The sequence below is a fragment of the Somniosus microcephalus genome, unplaced genomic scaffold (genome assembly GCF_052327205.1).
Source record: "Somniosus microcephalus isolate GS21.2 unplaced genomic scaffold, FLI_Smic_1.0 scaffold71, whole genome shotgun sequence".
Taxonomy (NCBI): Eukaryota; Metazoa; Chordata; class Chondrichthyes; order Squaliformes; family Somniosidae; genus Somniosus; species Somniosus microcephalus.
In genome coordinates, this window is record NW_028225258.1 from 696,379 (window position 1) to 717,600 (window position 21,222).

General features: G+C 54.1%; 2 protein-coding genes across 2 annotated transcripts in view; both read right to left on the reverse strand.

Moving 5' to 3' along the window:
- Positions 1 to 7,799: 7,799 nt before the first annotated feature.
- LOC147083149 (uncharacterized) lies at positions 7,800 to 11,363 on the reverse strand. The gene is made up of 2 exons (XM_085980235.1): positions 10,752 to 11,363; positions 7,800 to 8,499 (listed from the first exon to the last, which is right to left on the reverse strand). Exons 1-2 carry the CDS (start codon positions 11,361 to 11,363, stop codon positions 8,416 to 8,418), a joined length of 696 nt encoding a protein of 231 aa, XP_085836361.1. The 3' UTR covers positions 7,800 to 8,415.
- A 746-nt stretch (positions 11,364 to 12,109) lies between these two features.
- Positions 12,110 to 21,222, reverse strand: part of LOC147083150 (NACHT, LRR and PYD domains-containing protein 3-like) — a 133,286-nt gene continuing 124,173 nt past the window's right edge. The window contains exons 9-13 of the mRNA XM_085980236.1: positions 14,700 to 14,786; positions 14,388 to 14,558; positions 14,076 to 14,246; positions 13,767 to 13,934; positions 12,110 to 13,597 (exon numbers count right to left, since the gene is read on the reverse strand). Coding sequence (XP_085836362.1) covers positions 13,459 to 13,597; positions 13,767 to 13,934; positions 14,076 to 14,246; positions 14,388 to 14,558; positions 14,700 to 14,786 — 736 coding nt within the window. The 3' untranslated portion in view covers positions 12,110 to 13,458. The remainder of the gene's footprint in view (positions 13,598 to 13,766; positions 13,935 to 14,075; positions 14,247 to 14,387; positions 14,559 to 14,699; positions 14,787 to 21,222) is intronic.

Sequence of the window (21,222 nt, forward strand, 5' to 3'; positions counted from 1 at the left end):
AGTCTCGGCCATCGGGACTGGTCGGGTCGGGGGAGGGGCGGGGACAGTCTCGGCCATCAGGACTGGTCGGGTTGGGTGGGGGGAGGGGCGGGGACAGTCTCGGCCATCAGGACTGGTCGGGTCGGGGGAGGGGCGTGGGCAGTCTCGGCCATCAGGACTGGTCGGGTTGGGTGGGGGGAGGGGCGGGGACAGTCTCGGCCATCAGGACTGGTCGTGTCGGGGGAGGGGCGGGGACAGTCTCGGCCATCAGGACTGGTCGGGTCGGGGAGGGGACAGTCTCGGCCATCAGGACTGGTCGGGTCGGGGAGGGGACAGTCTCGGCCATCAGGACTTGTCGGGGGAGGGGCGGGGACAGTCTCGGCCATCAGGACTGGTCGGGGGAGGGGCGGGGACAGTCTCGGCCATCAGGACTGGTCGGGGGAGGGGCGGGGACAGTCTCGGCCATCAGGACTGGTCAGGGGAGGGGCGGGGACAGTCTCGGCCATCAGGACTGGTCGGGGGAGGGGCGGGGACAGTCTCGGCCATCAGGACTGGTCGGGTCGCGGGAGGGGCGGGGCCAGTCTCGGCCATCAGGACTGGTCGGGTCGCGGGAGGGGCGTGGCCAGTCTCGGCCATCAGGACCGGTTGGGGGGAGGGGAGGGGACAGTCTCGGCCATCAGGACTGGTCGGGTCGGGTCGGGGGAGGGGCGTGGACAGTCTCGGCCATCAGGTCTGGTCGGGTCGGGTCGGGGGAGGGGCGTGGACAGTCTCGCCATCAGGACTGGTCGGGTCGGGTCGGGGGAGGGGCGTGGACAGTCTCGGCCATCAGGACTGGTTGGGACGGGTCGGGGGAGGGGCAGGGACAGTCTCGGCCATCAGGACTGGTTGGGTCGGGTCGGGGGAGGGGCGTGGACAGTCTCGCCATCGGGTCTGGTCGGGTCGGGGGAGGGGCGGGGACAGTCTCGGCCATCAGGACTGGTCGGGTCGGGTCGGGGGAGGGGCGTGGACAGTCTCGCCATCGGGTCTGGTCGGGTCGGGGGAGGGGTGGGGACAGTCTCGGCCATCAGGACTGGTCGTGTCGGGTCGGGGGAGGGGCGTGGACAGTCTCGCCATCAGGTCTGGTCGGGTCGGGGGAGGGGCGGGGACAGTCTCGGCCATCAGGACTGGTCGGGTCGGGTCGGGGGAGGGGCGTGGACAGTCTCGGCCATCAGGACTGGTCGGGTCGGGTCGGGGGAGGGGCGTGGACAGTCTCGCCATCAGGTCTGGTCGGGGGAGGGGCGTGGACAGTCTCGCCATCAGGTCTGGTCGGGTCGGGGGAGGGGCGTGGACAGTCTCGCCATCAGGACTGGTTGGGTCAGGTCTGGTCGGGTCGGGGACAGTCTCGCCATCAGGACTGGTCGGGTCGGTTCGGGGGAGGGGTGGGGACAGTCTCGGCCATCAGGACTGGTCGGGTCGGGTCGGGACGGGTTGGGCCGGGACGGCCGCGAGCAGGGCCGGAGCTGGAGGAGCGGAGTGGGGACAGTCTCTAATAATAATTTTGAATACCATGCTCTCAAATTCTCCCAACAGTTTCGGGATAGTTTAGTCAGTGTCTGGCGAAATGAGATTAACCTCGCCACGGGACTAATAGGTACTTTGACGCCATTGGTTCAATGACAGTCACCTTATGCTGATTTCTGATTGGTTGTGGCCGGGCAGTTATTTTCAATCCGCTTAAGCAAATGAGGCTCCTGTTGCATCACATTACTGCTGGGAGATTTCACTTTTATCATGGGGAGATTTTTGCAGTGAGTTTGTTCCCAGTGTTATTGCATTCAATCGAAATTAAATTCATTTTTAATAGATTAAGTAAATATACTTGCTTCCCAAGAATGATTCGTTTTTCTCCCATGTAATTGAAGGTTACTTGAAATAACTTATAATTCAACAGAAATGATTTTTTTGTTTTAATTAATTCATAAATTAATTGCAGAAACAACATATAAGCACAAAGGAACATGTTTCCCTTTTTCCTACCCAGTTTTGCCTTGTAGGAATGTTCGGATTCCTAACTCAAGGACTGAGGTCGAGTCAGTCTATCAAAGAAACGATGTTTAATACTATTCAACAGAGTTTAATATGCAAGTGCAGGAGAACTTAGGTTACAGGTCTGTACAGTTCGATGGCTCCACGAGGACTGACTGGGGCGGCTTCCCAGGTCACGTTTTCCCGCCGGAGGATCACGTGATCAAGTCATCGCATTTTCGTCTCGCTCTTAAAGGGACCGCGCTATGTACATGCAACAATATAAACAAAGATACAGATTCAGCCTGTAGCTAACAAATTGTTAAAGGGAATTATGTACAGTTGATCAAAGTCCCTTAGTGGCTCTGCCACATGCACCCCCCCAGAATTATCTTTAACAGAAAAAGTCAATCGACTAGGAGGTCTGACAAGCCTGTCGGAGCAACTTCTATATTCCTGGAGTGGAAGCTGTTGGACGGTGGGCGGGCTGGCGGGTGGAAGCATTTGGTTTGGCACGGCTGCTGCAGGCGGTCGACCACGTCGTGGCGGCTGTGCGGTCTCGACAGGACGGCCGAGGTCCGGGTGTGCCGGCTTGAGACGGTCAATGGAAACGTGGTCGGGTTTACCACCGATGTCAACGGAGAAACTTCTGTCACCTGCCTCCAGTACAAATGAAAAGGGCCTGTGTAAGGGGCCTTGAGCGGATCCCGATGGGTGTCATGTCGGATGAACACAAATTCGGCGTTCTTTAGCTCTGCTGGGACGTGCGAGGTTGGGAGGCCATGATGCGACGTTGGGATTGGCGCAAAAGACTTGGCTGTTTCGCAGTGGCTGCTGAGTTGGTCGGATGCAGACCATGGCGCTGTTGGAATCGGAAGGAAGTCTCCTGGTACGTGGAATGGCTGACCGTACATGAGCTCAGCAGAAGACGATTGAAGATCTTCTTTGGGTGCCGTGCGAAAACCCAACATGACCCACGGAAGCTTATCTACCCATCCGGCGCCTTGGCGGCTGGCCCTCAGCGATGCTTTTAGCGACCTGTGAAAACGCTCGCACAAGCCGTTTGCCTGTGGATGGTAGGCCATGGTGCGGTGTAGCTTGGTGCCGAGACCCTGGGCCACAGTGTTCCAAAGCTCAGAAGAAAACTGTGGACCGCAGTCTGAAGAAATGTCTGCCGGAATGCCCAAACGGGCGACATTAGCGGAAGTGGTAGATGACAAAGGAACCGCCTCTGGCCATCTAGCAGTGCGGTCTACTATGGTGAGGAGGTGTGTGAACCCGTGATGGTGGAAGCGGCCCAACGAGGTCCACGTTTACATGGTCAAACCGACGCTCTGGTACTGTAAAAGTGGCCAATGGAGCCTTGACATGAGGCTGTACCGTAGATTTTTGGCAGACAATGCAGGTGTTAGCCCAGTCGCGGATATCCTTATGCATACATTTCCAGACAAATTTAGACATTAATTTTTGGGAGGCCTTCATTCCAGGATGTGAAAGCCCGTGTATGGCATCAAAAACTTTGCCGTGCCAGGCAACCGGAACAATCGAGGGAGGGTCTCCCATGGAGACGTCACAGAGTAGTGTGGTGCCTGCTGCATGGAATTCAACATCAGCCGGTTGGAGGCTGGAGATGTCGGTGCGGTATGCCTGTGTTTCAGGATCGGATACTTGGTCGGCAGCCATGAGGGCATAGTCGATGCCCAGCTGGAGTGCTTGGACGGTCGCGCGAGAGAGGCAATCTGCTACCAAGTTGTCCTTGCCAGCTACGTGTTGGATATTTGTCGTGAATTCTGATATGAACGTTAACTGACGTTGTTGTCGAGCTGACCACGGTTCGGTGGTCTTGGCCATGGCGAAGGTTAGTGGTTTGTGGTCCACAAACGCAGTAAAGGGACGTCCCTCTAACAAGAAGCAGAAATGGTGGATAGCCAGAAAGAGTGCCAGCAACTCCCGGTCGAAAGTGCTGTATTTTCGTTCGTTGCGCCGTAGTTGATGGCTGAAAAACGCCAGTGGTTGCCACGTCCCATTGACCCACTGTTCCTGTACAGCGCCGATGGCGTAGTCGGAAGCGTCGGTGGTAAGTGCGATGGTGGCACCTGGCAGTGGGTGCGCCAGCATGGTCGCGTTGGCCAAAGCGGTTTTCGTGTTGTCGAAGGCGTTGTGCATTTCGACTGTCCAGGTTACCGAATCCTTGCCAGACTTGCCTTTGAGGGCCTCGTAGAGGAGCTGCATTAGCCGTGCTGCCTTAGGTACAAAGCGGTGGTAAAAATTTACCATGCTGAGGAATTCCTGCAGGGCCTTGATGGTCTGCGGCCGTGGGAACGCCGTGACTGCCTCTACCTTCGTCTGCAACAGAATTGCACCTTCCGAAGTAATGCGGTGGCCCAAGAAATCAATCTGCTGCAGGCCGAACTGACACTTGGCTGGGTTGATGATCAGGCCGTGTTGGCTGAGGCGTCGAAAGAGGGTGCGTAAATGGCAGATGTGCTCCTCTTTGTTAGGGCTGGCGATAAGGATATCGTCGAGGTAGACGAATATAAATTTAAGGTCCCGCAGTACCGAGTCCATCAGGTGCTGGAAAGCCTGTGCAGCATTCTTCAGCCCAAATGGCATCCGTAGAAACTCGAACAGGCCAAAGGGGGTAATGACTGCAGTTTTCTGGACGTCTTGCAGGTGTACGGGGACCTGGTGGTAGCCATGGACGAGGTCGACCTTGGAGAATATAGAATTTCACAAGTGGGCAGAGAAATCTTGAATATGAGGGATCGGGTACCGATCGGGAGTAGTGGCGTCATTAAGGCATTGCTAGTCGCCGCATGGCCGCCATCCGCCGCTGGGTTTCAGGACAATGTGGAGAGGCGACTGGCGAATAATCCCTAGCCGCTCCATCGTGGCGAACTCCGCCTTCGCAGCCGCGAGCTTGCCAGGTTCCAGACGCCGAGCCCGTGCGTAGACCGGGGAGCCAGTCGTAGTGATGTGGTGTTCGACACCATGTTTAGTGGCCGAGGAGAAGGTGGGCCTGGTCAGGTCCGGGAATTCGCCTAGCAGGCGAGTGAAATCGTCCGGAGAGGGCAATGTGCAGGAGACAGTGCGCGACATGGCGGTACTGCGGAAGCAAGGGATGGAGTGGAAAGTGGCCGCATTAATTAACCGTCAGTTCCTTACATCAACCAAGAGGCTGTTGGCACATAAGAAATCCACACCAAGGATGGCTTGCGAGACCTTGGCTGTGATGAATTCCCAATGAAACCGTTGCCCGCCGAAGCACACCTGGACCCGCCATTTGCCAAAGGTACGAATAGCCCCGCCATTAGCTGCTTCGAGGGAGAGGCCGTGCCGCCCAGCCTGTATATCCAGTGCTGACGCGGGAAGGATGCTACACTGCACCCCGGTGTCGCATAAAAACCGCCGACCAGAGAGGTAATCCGTGATAGAGGAGCTTCCCTGAAATTCCCAATCGCCATCGCGGCCGCAGGACATCCCTCAGATTCGGTCCTCCTTTGCCAGGGGTGAAGGAGCCCCACCGCTACCGGCCCCGGGCGGGGTGAAGAAGCCCCACCGCTACCGGCCCCGGGCGGGGTGAAGGAGCCCCACCGCTACCGGCCCCGGGCGGGGTGAAGAAGCCCCACCGCTACCGGCCCCGGGCGGGGTGAAGGAGCCCCACCGCTACCGGCCCCGGGCGGGGTGAAGAAGCCCCACCGCTACCGGCCCCGGGTGGGTGAAGAAGCCCCACCGCTACCGGCCCCGGGCGGGGTGAAGGAGCCCCACCGCTACCGGCCCCGGGCGGGGTGAAGGAGCCCCACCGCTACCGGCCCCGGGCGGGGTGAAGGAGCCCCACCGCTACCGGCCCCGGGCGGGGTGAAGAAGCCCCACCGCTACCGGCCCCGGGCGGGGTGAAGGAGCCCCACCGCTACCGGCCCCGGGCGGGGTGAAGGAGCCCCACCGCTACCGGCCCCGGGCGGGGTGAAGAAGCCCCACCGCTACCGGCCCCGGGTGGGTGAAGAAGCCCCACCGCTACCGGCCCCGGGCGGGGTGAAGAAGCCCCACCGCTACCGGCCCCGGGCGGGGTGAAGGAGCCCCACCGCTACCGGCCCCGGGTGGGTGAAGGAGCAGTGACATCACTTGGAATGGTCACACAATGGGAGCAGTGAGGTCATCACTTGGAATGGTCACACAATGGGAGCAGTGAGGTCATCACTTGGAATGGTCACACAATGGGAGCAGTGAGGTCATCACTTGGAATGGTCACACAATGGGAGCAGTTAGGTCATCACTTGGAATGGTCACACAATGGGAGCAGTGAGGTCATCACTTGGAATGGTCACACAATGGGAGCAGTGAGGTCATCACTTGGAATGGTCACACAATGGGAGCAGTGAGGTCATCACTTGGAATGGTCACACAATGGGAGCAGTGAGGTCATCACTTGGAATGGTCACACAATGGGAGCAGTGAGGTCATCACTTGGAATGGTCACACAATGGGAGCAGTGAGGTCATCACTTGGAATGGTCACACAATGGGAGCAGTGAGGTCATCACTTGGAATGGTCACACAATGGGAGCTGTGAGGTCATCACTTGGACTGTTCACACAATGGGAGCAGTGAGGTCATCACTTGGAATGGTCACACAATGGGAGCAGTGAGGTCATCACTTGGAATGGTCACACAATGGGAGCAGTGAGGTCATCACTTGGAATGGTCACACAATGGGAGCAGTGAGGTCATCACTTGGAATGGTCACACAATGGGAGCAGTGAGGTCATCACTTGGAATGGTCACACAATGGGAGCAGTGACGTCATCACTTGGAATGGTCACACAATGGGAGCAGTGACATCATCACTTGGAATGGTCACAATGGGAGCAGTGAGGTCATCACTTGGAATGGTCACACAATGGGAGCAGTGAGGTCATCACTTGGAATGGTCACACAATGGGAGCAGTGAGGTCATCACTTGGAATGGTCACACAATGGGAGCAGTGAGGTCATCACTTGGAATGGTCACACAATGGGAGCAGTGAGGTCATCACTTGGAATGTTCACACAATGGGAGCAGTGAGGTCATCACTTGGAATGGTCACACAATGGGAGCAGTGAGGTCATCACTTGGAATGGTCACACAATGGGAGCAGTGAGGCCATCACTTGGAATGGTCACACAATGGGAGCAGTGAGGTCATCACTCGGACTTTTCACACAATGGGAGCAGTGAGGTCATCACTTGGACTGGGAGCAGTGACATCACTCGGACTGTTCACACAATGGGAGCAGTGAGGTCATCACTTGGAATGGTCACACAATGGGAGCAGTGAGGTCATCACTTGGAATGTTCACACAATGGGAGCAGTGAGGTCATCACTTGGAATGGTCACACAATGGGAGCAGTGAGGTCATCACTTGGAATGGTCACACAATGGGAGCAGTGAGGTCATCACTTGGAATGGTCACAGAATGGGAGCAGTGAGGTCATCACTTGGAATGGTCACACAATGGGAGCAGTGAGGTCATCACTTGGAATGGTCACACAATGGGAGCAGTGAGGTCATCACTTGGAATGGTCACACAATGGGAGCAGTGAGGTCATCACTTGGAATGGTCACACAATGGGAGCAGTGAGGTCATCACTTGGAATGGTCACACAATGGGAGCAGTGAGGTCATCACTTGGAATGGTCACACAATGGGAGCAGTGAGGTCATCACTTGGAATGGTCACACAATGGGCGCAGTGAGGTCATCACTTGGACTGGTCACACAATGGGAGCAGTGAGGTCATCACTGATGTACCTATCAATTCATCCAATGAAAAGCGACGAGTTAGGAAAGTAACTATAGGTTTTTATTAGCTAAATAACAGAGCCCACCCTCGTGGGTGATCGGATACAAGGAGGAATGCCAGCCAGTCGACTACCTTTATACCTGGGCAGGTAGGTGGAGCCATGGGTGGAGTCAGCAGTGGTCAGCCCAGTTATATCAGCGTGACAAGAGGCGACCTCGTATAGTGATACAACAGTGTGAACAGTGATAACCATAGAGTAACGATATAACAGTGATAACTGTAGTGTAACGATAGAAGTGGTTTACCACATTCACCCCTTGTTTAGATTTGAGTCCGGCGGGGTGAAGTGTACTACCAGTTCTGGTATGTCAGTCTGTCCGGAGGCCTCGTAAGCCTTTCTGATCGTCGCAGCGGCGGTGTTGCATTATCCGGTGTTAATGCTGGTGTCTGCGTGGTCGGCGAAGGCTCGTGGGGTTCCGGCATGCCGTCTACCTTGGCTGGAATTGGGGGGGTGGTGAAGGTGGTGTCTCCGGAGTGCCCGAAGGTGCGAGGTCTCGTAAGGAGACTGTGTCCTCCTGCCTGTCTGGGTATGCCACATAGGCGTACTGGGGGTTGGCGTGCAGGAGGTCCACCCTCTCGACCAGGGGGTCCGTTTTATGGGCCCTCACATGCTTTCGCAGCAAGACGGGCCCCGGAGAGGTCAGCCAGGTTGGTAGCGTGGTTCCCGTAGTCGACTTCCTGGGGAAAACAAACATTCGTTCATGGGGGGTGGCGCTGATGGCAGTACAAAGTAGTGACCGGGTGGAATGCAGCGCTGCCGGGAGGACTTCCTGCCAGCGGGAGGCCCTTAGACTTTAAGGCTAAGAGGACGGCCTTCCATACCGTCGCGTTCTCTCTTTCCACCTGGCCGTTCCCTCGGGGGTTGTAGCTGGTGGTCCTGCTTGCAGCAATACCTCTCGCTAGTAGGAACTGACGGAGTTCCTCGCTCATGAAGGAGGAGCCCCGGTCACTATGTATATAGTTCGGGAACCCGAACACGGCGAAGAGGTCGTTCAGGCATTTAATGACCGTGGTACTGGTCATGTCTGGGCAGGGGAAGGCAAAGGGGAAACGGGAGTACTCATCAACAATGCTGAGGAAGTACACATTACGGTCAGAGGACGGGAGGGGCCCCTTAAAGTCGATGCTCAGGCGCTCGAAGGGGCGGGTGGCCTTGATCAGGCTTGCTCTGTCCGGCCTAAAGAAGTGCGGTTTGCACTCGGCACAGGTCTGGCAGTTCCTGGTCGTGGTCCTGACCTCCTCGATGGAGTAGGGCAGGTTGCGGGCCTTAATGAAGTGGTAAAGTCTGGTGACCCCGGGGTGGCAGAGGTCGTTGTGGAGGGTCTGAAGTCTATCACTTTGCGCGCTGGCGCATATAATTCGTGACAGAGCATCGGGGGGTTCGTTCCGCTTACCTGGCCGGTACAAGATATCATAATCATAGGTGGAGAGCTCGATTTTCCACCTCAAGATCTTGTCATTCTTGATTTTGCCCCTCAGCTTGTTATTAAACATAAAAGCGACCGAACGTTGGTCGGTGAGGAGGGTAAATCGTTTGCCTGCCAGGTAGTGCCTCCAGCGTCGTACCGCCTCCACAATCGCCTGGGCCTCCTTCTCGACCGACGAGTGTCGGATCTCAGGGCCCTGTAGGGTCCTTGAGAAGAAGGCCACCAGTCTCCCCTCCTGGTTAAGGGTGGCGGCTAGGGCGAAGTCGGATGCATCGCTCTCGACTTGGAAGGGGATGGACTCATCCACTGCGTGCATTGTGGCCTTGGCAATGTCTCCCTTAATGAGGGAGAAGGCTGCGCACGCTTCCTCCGTAAGGGGGAAGGATGTGGACTTCATGAGGGGTCTGGCTTTGTCCGCATAATTGGGCACCCATTGGGCATAGTAGGCGAAGAGCCCCAGGGTTCTCTTCAGTGCCTTTGGACAGTGGGGGAGGGGTAGCTCCATGAGGGGGCGCATTCTTTCGGGGTCGGGGCCGATGACTCCGTTCTCTACTACACAGCCGAGGATGGCAAGGCGCGAGGTGTTAAACACACATTTATCCTTACTGTAGGTGAGGTTGGGCCGTACGGAGGAATCTCTCCAGATTAACATCGTGGTCCTGCCGGTCGCGGCCGCAGATGGTGACGTTATCTAGATAGGGGAACGTGGCGTGCAGCCCGTTCTGGTGAACCATCCGGTCCATCTCCCTTTGGAAGACCGAAACCCCGTTGGTGACGCCGAAGGGAACCCTAAGGAAGTGGTAGAGGCGGCCGTTCGCCTCGAAGGCTGTATACTGGCGGTCCTCAGGGCGGATAGGGAGTTGGTGATAGGCCGACTTAAGGTCGATGGTGGAGAATACCCGGTACTGCGCAATCTGATTGCCCATATCAGATATGCGGGGAAGGGGGTATGCGTCCAGCTGGGTGTACCTGTTTATGGTCTGGCTGTAGTCGATGCCCAGGCGGTTTTTATTGCCGGTCTTAATGACCACGACCTGGGCACGCCAGGGGCTGGTACTCCCCTCGATGATGCCCTCCTTCAGGAGACGCTGCACCTCAGAGCTAATGAAAGCTCTGTCCCCGGCGCTGTACCGCCTGCTCTTGGTAGCGACGGGTTTGCAGTCGGGGGTGAGGTTAGCGAACAGGGAAGGTGGCGGGGCCTTGAGGGTGGATCGGCCGCAGGTGTTACGCGGTGGGCGGTTTAAAATCTGCTGGTTGTTGACTGAGTGGGGGGAGGGGTCCGCCGTATGCTAGCGTGATGCTTTGGAGGTGGGATTGGAAGTCTAGGCCTAGTAGGACGGCAGCGCATAGCTGGGGCAGGACGAGGAGTTTAAAAGTTTTATACTCCGTACCCTTAACCGACAGGGTCACAACACAGTAGCCGCTGATGTCTGTGGCATGTGACCTCGATGCCATCGAGATCCGATTGCGCGTTGGCAGGACAGGGAGGGAGTAGTGGCTCACCGTGTCTGGGTGGATGAAGCTCTCCGTGCTTCCGCTGTCGAACAGGCAGGTCGTGGCGTGGCCGTTTACTTTGATGTCCATCATCGACTTGGACAGGTGATGCGGGTGGGCCTGGTCCAGTGTGACGGAGGCTAGTGTATAGCTGAGCGAGTTGTTGTAGTCTGCGGTTGAGGCGGTAGTCGGGTCTAGAGGCACGGTGGCGGTCGGGCGTGGTGGGTAAAATGGCGTCTCCCACGAGGTTGGACAAAATGGCGGAGAAGATGGCTGCCCCCATAACTCACATGAGGCACTGCTGGTGTCGGTTGCCTGGATCAAAGATGGCCGCCCCCATGACTCACATGTGGGGATGCTGGCCTCTGTGGCCTTGATGGAAGATGGCCGCCCCCACAGCTCGCATGAGGCACTGCTGGCCTCTGATGATCCACCTCTGCAGGCCTTGGCGAAGTGGCCTTTCTTCATGCAGTTTGAGCAGGTAGAGTTCCTGGCTGGGCAGCGCGCCCTCGGGTGTTTCGCCTGGCCGCAGAAGCAGCAGCCGGCGGCCCGATCGCGGGGGTCAGAGGTCGCAGCCGGTACCGGAGGTGGTGGTCCCGATCGGCTCTGGGACGCCGACATGGAGGTAGGTCCCGGGGGCGGGGTGCTGCGGGGGGTATTGGGGTCGGTCCCGAGTCCCAGGGTCGCAGGTTACAGTACCTTGAGTATGCCTCGAGGTCCCGATGGGCCACTTCTAGGGAGCGAGCGAGGGCTGCAGCTTTGTCCAGGTCGAGGTCCTTTGCTTCCAGTAGTCTTTGCCGTGAGTAGTCGGACCGCAGGCCTTTCACGAAGGCATCGCGGACATTGTCTTCAGTATTTTCTGCCGCCGTTACCGCTTTAAAGTTACAGTCTCTGCCGAGTGCTTGCAGCACCTGTAAAAATTCATCCACGGTCTCTCCTGGCTGTTGCAGGCGGGATCTTAGGAGGTGTCTGGCATACATGGAATTTACCAGGCTCAAGTATTGTCGTTTCAGCCGGTTGATGGCGTCCTCGTATGTTTTAAGGTCCCGGGTGAGTGCGAATACTTTAGGGCTCACTTGGGCGGTCAGAACTCTTAGCTTGGATCTCTGAGGCACGCCGGATTCTCCCAGGTAGGACTCGAAACAGCTCAGCCAGTGTTCGAAGTCGAGGGCTGAGTTTGCAGCCTGTGGGTTTAGATCCAGGTACGGTGGTCTGAGGGCTTGCAGCCAGGCCGGCTGCTGTGGCTGTTGTAGCTGGGCGTCTGGCTGGTCGTTTTGCTGCTCGCTTTGCTGCTCAGGGAACGACATTTTAAAATTTAGCCAATAAAATTGATATACCTATCAATTCATCCAATGAAAAGCGACGAGTTAAGAAAGTAACTATAGGTTTTTATTGGCTAAATAACAGAGCCCACCCTCGTGGGTGATCGGGTCCAACAAGGAGGAATGCCAGCCAGTCGACTACCTTTATACCTGGGCAGGTAGGTGGAGTCATGGGCGGAGTCAGCAGTGGTCAGCCCAGGTATAACAGCGTGACAAGAGGCGACCTCGTATAGTGATACAACAGTGAGAACAGTGATAACCATAGAGTAACGATATAACAGTGATAACTATAGTGTAACGATAGTGAACGATAAAAGTGGTTTACCACATTCACTTGGAATGGTCACACAATGGGAGCAGTGAGGTCATCACTTGGACTGTTCACACAATGGGAGCAGTGAGGTCATCACTTGGACTGTTCACACAATGAGAGCAGTGAGGTCATCACTTGGAATGGTCACACAATGGGAGCAGTGAGGTCATCACTTGGAATGGTCACACAATGGGAGCAGTGAGGTCATCACTTGGAATGGTCACACAATGGGCGCAGTGAGGTCATCACTTGGACTGTTCAGACAATGGGAGCAGTGAGGTCATCACTTGGACTGTTCAGACAATGGGAGCAGTGAGGTCATCACTTGGACTGTTCACACAATGGGAGCAGTGAGGTCATCACTTGGAATGGTCACACAATGGGAGCAGTGAGGTCATCACTTGGAATGGTCACACAATGGGAGCAGTGAGGTCATCACTTGGAATGGTCACACAATGGGAGCAGTGAGGTCATCACTTGGAATGTTCACACAATGGGAGCAGTGAGGTCATCACTTGGAATGGTCACACAATGGGCGCAGTGAGGTCATCACTTGGACTGTTCAGACAATGGGAGCAGTGAGGTCATCACTTGGACTGTTCAGACAATGGGAGCAGTGAGGTCATCACTTGGACTGTTCACACAATGGGAGCAGTGAGGTCATCACTTGGAATGGTCACACAATGGGAGCAGTGAGGTCATCACTTGGAATGGTCACACAATGAGAGCAGCGAGGTCATCACTTGGAATGGTCACACAATGGGAGCAGCGAGGTCATCACTTGGACTGTTCAGACAATGGGAGCAGTGAGGTCATCACTTGGAATGGTCACACAATGGGAGCAGTGAGGTCATCACTTGGAATGATCACACAATGGGAGCAGTGAGGTCATCACTTGGAATGGTCACACAATGGGAGCAGTGAGGTCATCACTTGGAATGGTCACACAATGGGCGCAGTGAGGTCATCACTTGGACTGTTCAGACAATGGGAGCAGTGAGGTCATCACTTGGACTGTTCAGACAATGGGAGCAGTGAGGTCATCACTTGGACTGTTCAGACAATGGGAGCAGTGAGGTCATCACTTGGAATGGTCACACAATGGGAGCAGTGAGGTCATCACTTGGACTGTTCTCACTTCCACACTCAGTCTGGGTCTTGTTCCCCGCAGTAACTCCAGCTGTTTTTCTCCGGATGAACTGAACTGATTCCCCCACAACCTGAAACAGATTAAAGATTAAACAGGAAATAAACAGATTGAACAACAGTGTAAATAACCGCCAGACTGGGGGTAATATTTCAATAATAATTACAGACAAACATTACCCAGAACAGTGACTGAATCCCATTGATATTTTATTTATTACATTAAACATTAAACACACTCACCTGATCCACTCCAGACTCCTGCAGGTCAGTATGAGGTGGCGGAGAGCGGGGACAGATTGGTCTGTGAAGGAGTTTGATCCCAGGGTCAGAATCCTCAGTGAGCGGATTGTACCGAGAGCGAAGGCGAGATCCTCGACACAAGAATCTGTGAGACCGACTTCATCCAGCCTGGGGATCAGAGAGAGAAATAACCGGAATCAGAGTAAATCCCCAGAGTTTATTAATAACACTATTACTGATACTAATAATAATGTACAGTGTCAGACATCCAGTTATTATAAACACAATCTCACACAGTCTGGTACTTACCACAGTTTCTGTATTTTACAGTCCGGGTTCCTCAGAGCCACAGACAGTAGTTTCACTCCTGAATTTCCCAGTTTATTATCACTCAGGTTCAGATCCGTCAGTGAGCGGTTTGTACTGAGAGCGGAGGTGAGATCCTCGGCACAAGAATCTGTGAGACCGACTCTCCATAGACTGGGGATCAGAGAGAGAAATAACAGGAATCAGAGTCAATCCCCAGAGTTTATTAATAACACTATTACTGATACTGATAATAATGTTCAGTGTCAGACATCCAGTTATTATAAACACAACCTCACACAGTCTGGTACTTACTGCAGTTTCTGTATTTTACAGTCCGGGTTCCTCAGAGCCACAGACAGTAGTTTCACTCCTGAATCTCCCAGTTTATTATCACTCAGGTTCAGATCCGTCAGTGAGCGGTTTGTACTGAGAGCGGAGGCGAGATCCTCGGCACAAGAATCTGTGAGACCGACAGACCATAGACTGGGGATCAGAGAGAGAAATAACAGGAATCAGAGTCAATCCCCAGAGTTTATTAATAACACTATTACTGATACTAATAATAATGTGCAGTGTCAGACATCCAGTTATTATAAACACAATCTCACACAGTCTGGTACTTACTGCAGTCTCTGTATTTTACAGTCCGGGTTCCTCAGAGCCGCAGACACTGGTTTCACTCCTGAATCTCCCAGTTTATTGCCATTCAGACTAAAAAGAAAGAGAGAGAGAGAAACAAACTGAATCAAAGTCCGGATCTGAAATACTTCTCTCTCTGGGATATTACAGCAATCACTGAAAGTACTTCAGGAAATTAATAACCCGCTTTTCCCCGTCGGCAACGGTCGGCGGGGCTGGGGCTGGTGGAGGGTCGGGCGGGGGCCTGGGTCGGGGGAGGGTCGGGCGGGGGCCGGTGGAGGGTCGGGCGGGGGTCAGGGTGGGGTTGGTGTTGGGTGCGGCCGGGGTCGGGGGAGGGTTGGGAGTTTCGGGGCCGGGGTCGGCAGAGGGTCAGGTGGGTCCAGGGTCGGCAGAGGGTCGGGCGGGGCCGGGGTCGGGCGGGGCCAGGGTCGGGCCGGGGCTGGCAGAGGGTCGGGCGGGGCCCGGGGCAGGGTCGGGCGGAGGGTCGGGCAGGGCCGGGGTTGGGCGGGGCCGGGGACAGCGGAGGGTTGGGCGGGGCCGGGGCAGGGTCGGGCGGGGCCCGGGGCAGGGTCGGGCGGAGGGTCGGGCCGGCGGAGGGTCGGGCAGGGCTGGGGTTGGGCCGGCGGAGGGTCGGGCGGGGCCGGATCAGGTCGCCGGAGGGTCGGGCGGGGCTGGGGTCGGCGGAGGATCGGGTGGGGCCGGCGGAGGGTCGGGGGTCGGTTGAGGTCGGTGGAGGGTCGGGTGTGTCCGGGGTCGGGGGTCGCGGCCTCACTCTGGGGAATTGGGGGAAGCGGGTTTGATGACACACATTGACTTTGCCCATTGTGCTCTGTGTTCTACAGTATTGAGGTTCTACAAACACTGACATCAGCACAGAGGAGCTCGGCTGCACCCAGGCTCTCCCAGAACTCCCTCTAGATGATTATGGAGGGAGCCACAGCCCGCAGGGAGGTTCTCGTCACTTCCAAGGGGCGGAAGAGACTAACACAGCCTGGGTGCACATTGCACAGTGGGGCTCAAGAAGGGATGTTATCGGGAGGACCAGCCTGCAGTGACACAAACCTTTCAATGATCTCAGTAGATCACAAAACGTCACTGCAAAGCCTCACTTAACCTCATCCGGCTGTGCCTCTCATCACATCCCCATCACTCTGCCTTCCCCACCCTACTCCTGAACATCCTTACTCTCACCAACTTACCCTGCACCTCCACCCATCTCTCTCTATATTATCACATCCCCATCACTCTGCCTTCCCCACCCTACTCCTGAACATCCTTACTCTCACCTACTTACCTTGTACCTCCACCCATCTCTCTCTATATTATCACATCCCCATCACTCTGCCTTCCCCACCCTACTCCTGAACATCCTTACTCTCACCAACTTACCCTGCACCTCCACCCATCTCTCTCTATATTATCACATCCCCATCACTCTGCCTTCCCCACCCTACTCCTGAACATCCTTACTCTCACCACCTTACCCTGCACCTCCACCCATCTCTCTCTATATTATCACATCCCCATCACTCTGCCTTCCCCACCCTACTCCTGAACATCCTTACTCTCACCAACTTACCCTGCACCTCCACCCATCTCTCTCTATATTATCACATCCCCATCACTCTGCATTCCCCACCCTACTCCTGAACATCCTTACTCTCACCAACTTACCCTGCACCTCCCCCCATCTCTCGCTATATTATCACATCCCCATCACTCTGCCTTCCCCACCCTACTCCTGGACATCCTTACTCTCACCAACTTACCCTGCACCTCCACCCATCTCTCTCTATATTATCACATCCCCATCACTCTGCCTTCCCCACCCTACTCCTGAACATCCTTACTCTCACCAACTTACCCTGCACCTCCACCCATCTCTCTCTATATTATCACATCCCCATCACTCTGCCTTCCCCACCCTACTCCTGAACATCCTTCCTCTCACCAACTTACCCTGCACCTCCCCCCATCTCTCTCTATATTATCACATCCCCATCACTCTGCCTTCCCCACCCTACTCCTGAACATCCTTACTCTCACCAACTTACCCTGCACCTCCACCCATCTCTCTCTATATTATCACATCCCCATCACTCTGCCTTCCCCACCCTACTCCTGAACATCCTTACTCTCACCAACTTACCCTGCACCTCCACCCATCTCTCTCTATATTATCACATCCCCATCACTCTGCCTTCCCCACCCTACTCCTGAACATCCTTACTCTCACCAACTTACCCTGCACCTCCACCCATCTCTCTCTATATTATCACATCCCCATCACTCTGCCTTCCCCACCCTACTCCTGAACATCCTTACTCTCACCAACTTACCCTGCACCTCCCCCCATCTCTCTCTATATTATCACATCCCCATCACTCTGCCTTCCCCACCCTACTCCTGAACATCCTTACTCTCACCAACTTACCCTGCACCTCCACCCATCTCTCTCTATATTATCACATCCCCATCACTCTGCCTTCTCCACCCTACTCCTGAACATCCTTACTCTCACCAACTTACCCTGCACCTCCACCCATCTCTCTCTATATTATCACATCCCCATCACTCTGCCTTCTCCACCCTACTCCTGAACATCCTTACTCTCACCAACTTACCCTGCACCTCCACCCATCTCTCTCTATATTATCACATCCCCATCACTCTGCCTTCCCCACCCTACTCCTGAACATCCTTACTCTCACCAACTTACCCTGTACCTCCACCCATCTCTCTCTATATTATCACATCCCCATCACTCTGCCTTCCCCACCCTACTCCTGAACATCCTTACTCTCACCAACTTACCCTGCACCTCCACCCATCTCTCTCTGTATTATCACATCCCCATCACTCTGCCTTCCCCACCCTACTCCTGAACATCCTTACTCTCACCAACTTACCCTGCACCTCCACCCATCTCTCTCTATATTATCACATCCCCATCACTCTGCCTTCCCCACCCTACTCCTGAACATCCTTACTCTCACCAACTTACCCTGCACCTCCCCCCATCTCTCTCTATATTATCACATCCCCATCACTCTGCCTTCCCCACCCTACTCCTGAACATCCTTACTCTCACCAACTTACCCTGCACCTCCACCCATCTCTCTCTATATTATCACATCCCCATCACTCTGCCTTCCCCACCCTACTCCTGAACATCCTTACTCTCACCAACTTACCCTGCACCTCCACCCATCTCTCTCTATATTATCACATCCCCATCACTCTGCCTTCCCCACCCTACTCCTGATCATCCTTACTCTCACCAACTTACCCTGCACCTCCACCCATCTCTCTCTATATTATCACATCCCCATCACTCTGCCTTCCCCACCCTACTCCTGAACATCCTTACTCTCACCAACTTACCCTGCACCTCCACCCATCTCTCTCTATATTATCACATCCCCATCACTCTGCCTTCCCCACCCTACTCCTGAACATCCTTACTCTCACCAACTTACCCTGCACCTCCACCCATCTCTCTCTATATTATCACATCCCCATCACTCTGCCTTCCCCACCCTACTCCTGAACATCCTTACTCTCACCAACTTACCCTGCACCTCCACCCATCTCTCTCTATATTATCACATCCCCATCACTCTGCCTTCCCCACCCTACTCCTGAACATCCTTACTCTCACCAACTTACCCTGCACCTCCACCCATCTCTCTCTATATTATCACATCCCCATCACTCTGCCTTCCCCACCCTACTCCTGAACATCCTTACTCTCACCAACTTACCCTGCACCTCCACCCATCTCTCTCTATATTATCACATCCCCATCTCACGAGCCACCCCTCACACTCACCCTAGTCCAATCATACCAACTAACAACACACAAGGATAGGCAATTGTGTGTTTTAGCCAATGTTCATGTGAAGTTTCTGTTAATGTGGTGTCAAACATTGAAATCTTTATTTTCAACACTTTCCGTTCTTCGACAGATTTGTGTACATGTTTGGAAGTGGCTTAGTGAGTTGCAGTGAATGGTGAGACATAACGGAACTCCTCGCAATGTTGATGAGTGTGACAGGAATGGTTTGGGCATTGCAGGGATGCTTTGTGTTGTTGGTGTGGGCTGGTGTTAACCTGGCGCATCATGTGTCATCCAGGGCATGCAGTACCAAGTGAAGAAATTCTGGCCATGGTGAGGCCATCTCTGGTGACCCGGTCAGCAATGTGGCCGGGTGTTGATGCCCTCTGTGCTGTGCAGCATCAGGAGTTGTGGAGAAGGTTGGTGTTGTTGTTGGTGCTGCTGGTGTGCCTGGTGCTGCTGGTGTTGGGGCTGATCGTGGTGTGACTCTGAGGCCCAAGGTGAGACAGTATAAACCAGACCCATGCTGGTGTAATAGATGGCAGGTGAACTTGAGATATCAGAAGCTATCTGTTAACGGTGAGAGAGGCTGTTCCAATGAGGTGACACTGGATAGAGAGTTTGCTCCAAACACTTGCAACCTGCATAAAGCTCAATCTGTCTTCCAAATGCAGTAAGCAACAGCTTCTGAGCTTGGAAAGTGAACAGCTGTGAGATGGGAGCTTTTATAGCACATTTCCAGCTGTCAAGTAATGAAATGATTCCATGGCCTTTCAAATCCCGCCCTGGTTACCTGACGTGATCCCCGAGCAGCGTGGACCACAGGAACATAGGGTCTGATGAAAGGGAGGAACTGAAAGAAATCAGTATTTGTAGGGAAATGGTGTTAGGGAAATTGATGGGATTGAAGGCCGATAAATCCCCAGGGCCTGATAATCTACATCCTAGGGTACTTAAGGAAGTGGCCCTAGAAATAGTAGATGCATTGCTGATCATCTGCCAACATTTGATGGAATCTGGAACAGTACCCATGGATTGGAGGGTAGCTAATGTTACCCCACTGTTCAAAAAAGGTGGTAGAGAGAAAACAGGGAATTACAGACCGGTAAGCCTGACATCGGTAGTGAGGAAAATGCTAGAGTCCATTATAAAAGATGCAATAGCAGAGCACTTGGAAAACAGTGACAGGATCGGACAAAGTCAACATGGATTTACAAAAGGTAAATCGTGCTTGAATAATCTACTGGAATTTTTTGAGGATGTAACTAGTAAAATAGATAAGGGAGAACCAGTGGATGTGGTGTATTTGGACTTTCAGAAAGCTTTCGATAAGGTCCCACATGAGAGATTAGCGTGCAAAGTTAAGGCACATGGGATTGGGGGCAAGGTGTTGACTTGGATAGAGAACTGGTTGGCAGATAGAAAGCAAAAAGAGTTGGAATAAACGGGTCTTTTTCTGAGAGGCAGGCAGTGACTAGTGGGGTACCGCAGGGATCGGTCCTTGGACCCCAGCTATTCACAATATATATTAATGATCTAGACAAGGGAACGAGATGTAATATCTCCAAATTTGCAGATGACACAAAGCTGGGTGGGCGTGTGTGTTGTGAGGAGGATGCCGAGAAACTACAGGATGATTTGGACAGGTTGGGTGATTGTATTGCATCTGCCATGCTTCTGCCCAATGTGGATAAATGTGAGGTTATCCACTTTGGTGTCAAAAACAGGAAGGCAGATTATTATCTGAATGGCAATAGATTGGGAGAAGGGGAAGTGCAATGAGACCTGGGTGTCCTTGTGCACCAGTCGCTGAAGGTAAGCATGCAGGTACAGCAGGCGGTTAAGAAGGCAAATGGTATGTTGGCCTTCATAGTGAGAGGGTTTGAGTACAGGAACAAGGATGTCTTGCTGCAGTTGTGCAGGGCCTTGGTGAGACCACATCTTGAGTATTGTGTGCAGTTTTGGTCACCTCATCTGAGGAAGGATATTCTTGCCATGGAAGGAGTTCAGCGAAGATTCACCAGACTGATACCTGGGATGGCAGGAATGACGTATGAAGAGAGATTGGGCTGATTGGGCTTGTACTCGCTGGAGTTTAGAAGAATGAGAGGGGATCTCATTGAAATTTATAAAATTCTAACAGGACTAGACAGACTAGATGCAGGAAGGATGTTCCCGATGGCGGGGGAGTCCATAACCAGGGGTCACAGTCTAAGGATAAGGGTTAGACCTTTTAGGACAGAAATGAGGAGGAATTTCTTCACCCAGAGAGTGGTGAACCTGTGGAATTCTCTACCACAGAAGGCAGCAGAGGCCAATTCATTAAATATATTCAAGAAGGAGTTGGATATATTTCTTAAGGCTAAAGGGATCAAGGGGTATGGGGAGAAAGCAGGGACAGGGTACTGAGTTTGGATGATCAGCCATGATCGCATTGAATGGCGGAGCAGGCTCGAGGGGCCGATTGGCCGACTCCTGCTCCTATCTTCTATGTTTCTATGTAAACTCTGAAGGTGAGCTGAAAATAGTTGTTACTGTAATCCTCTGTTAACAAGGTTATAATGACCTGAATTGCCTCCCCCGCCGCTACGTGTGGGGTCTGCTCTGCTCTGACAGACCCGACGTTTGGGAAAGGCACGTGGTGGCGGGTTGACATCGGGGTCCCGAACC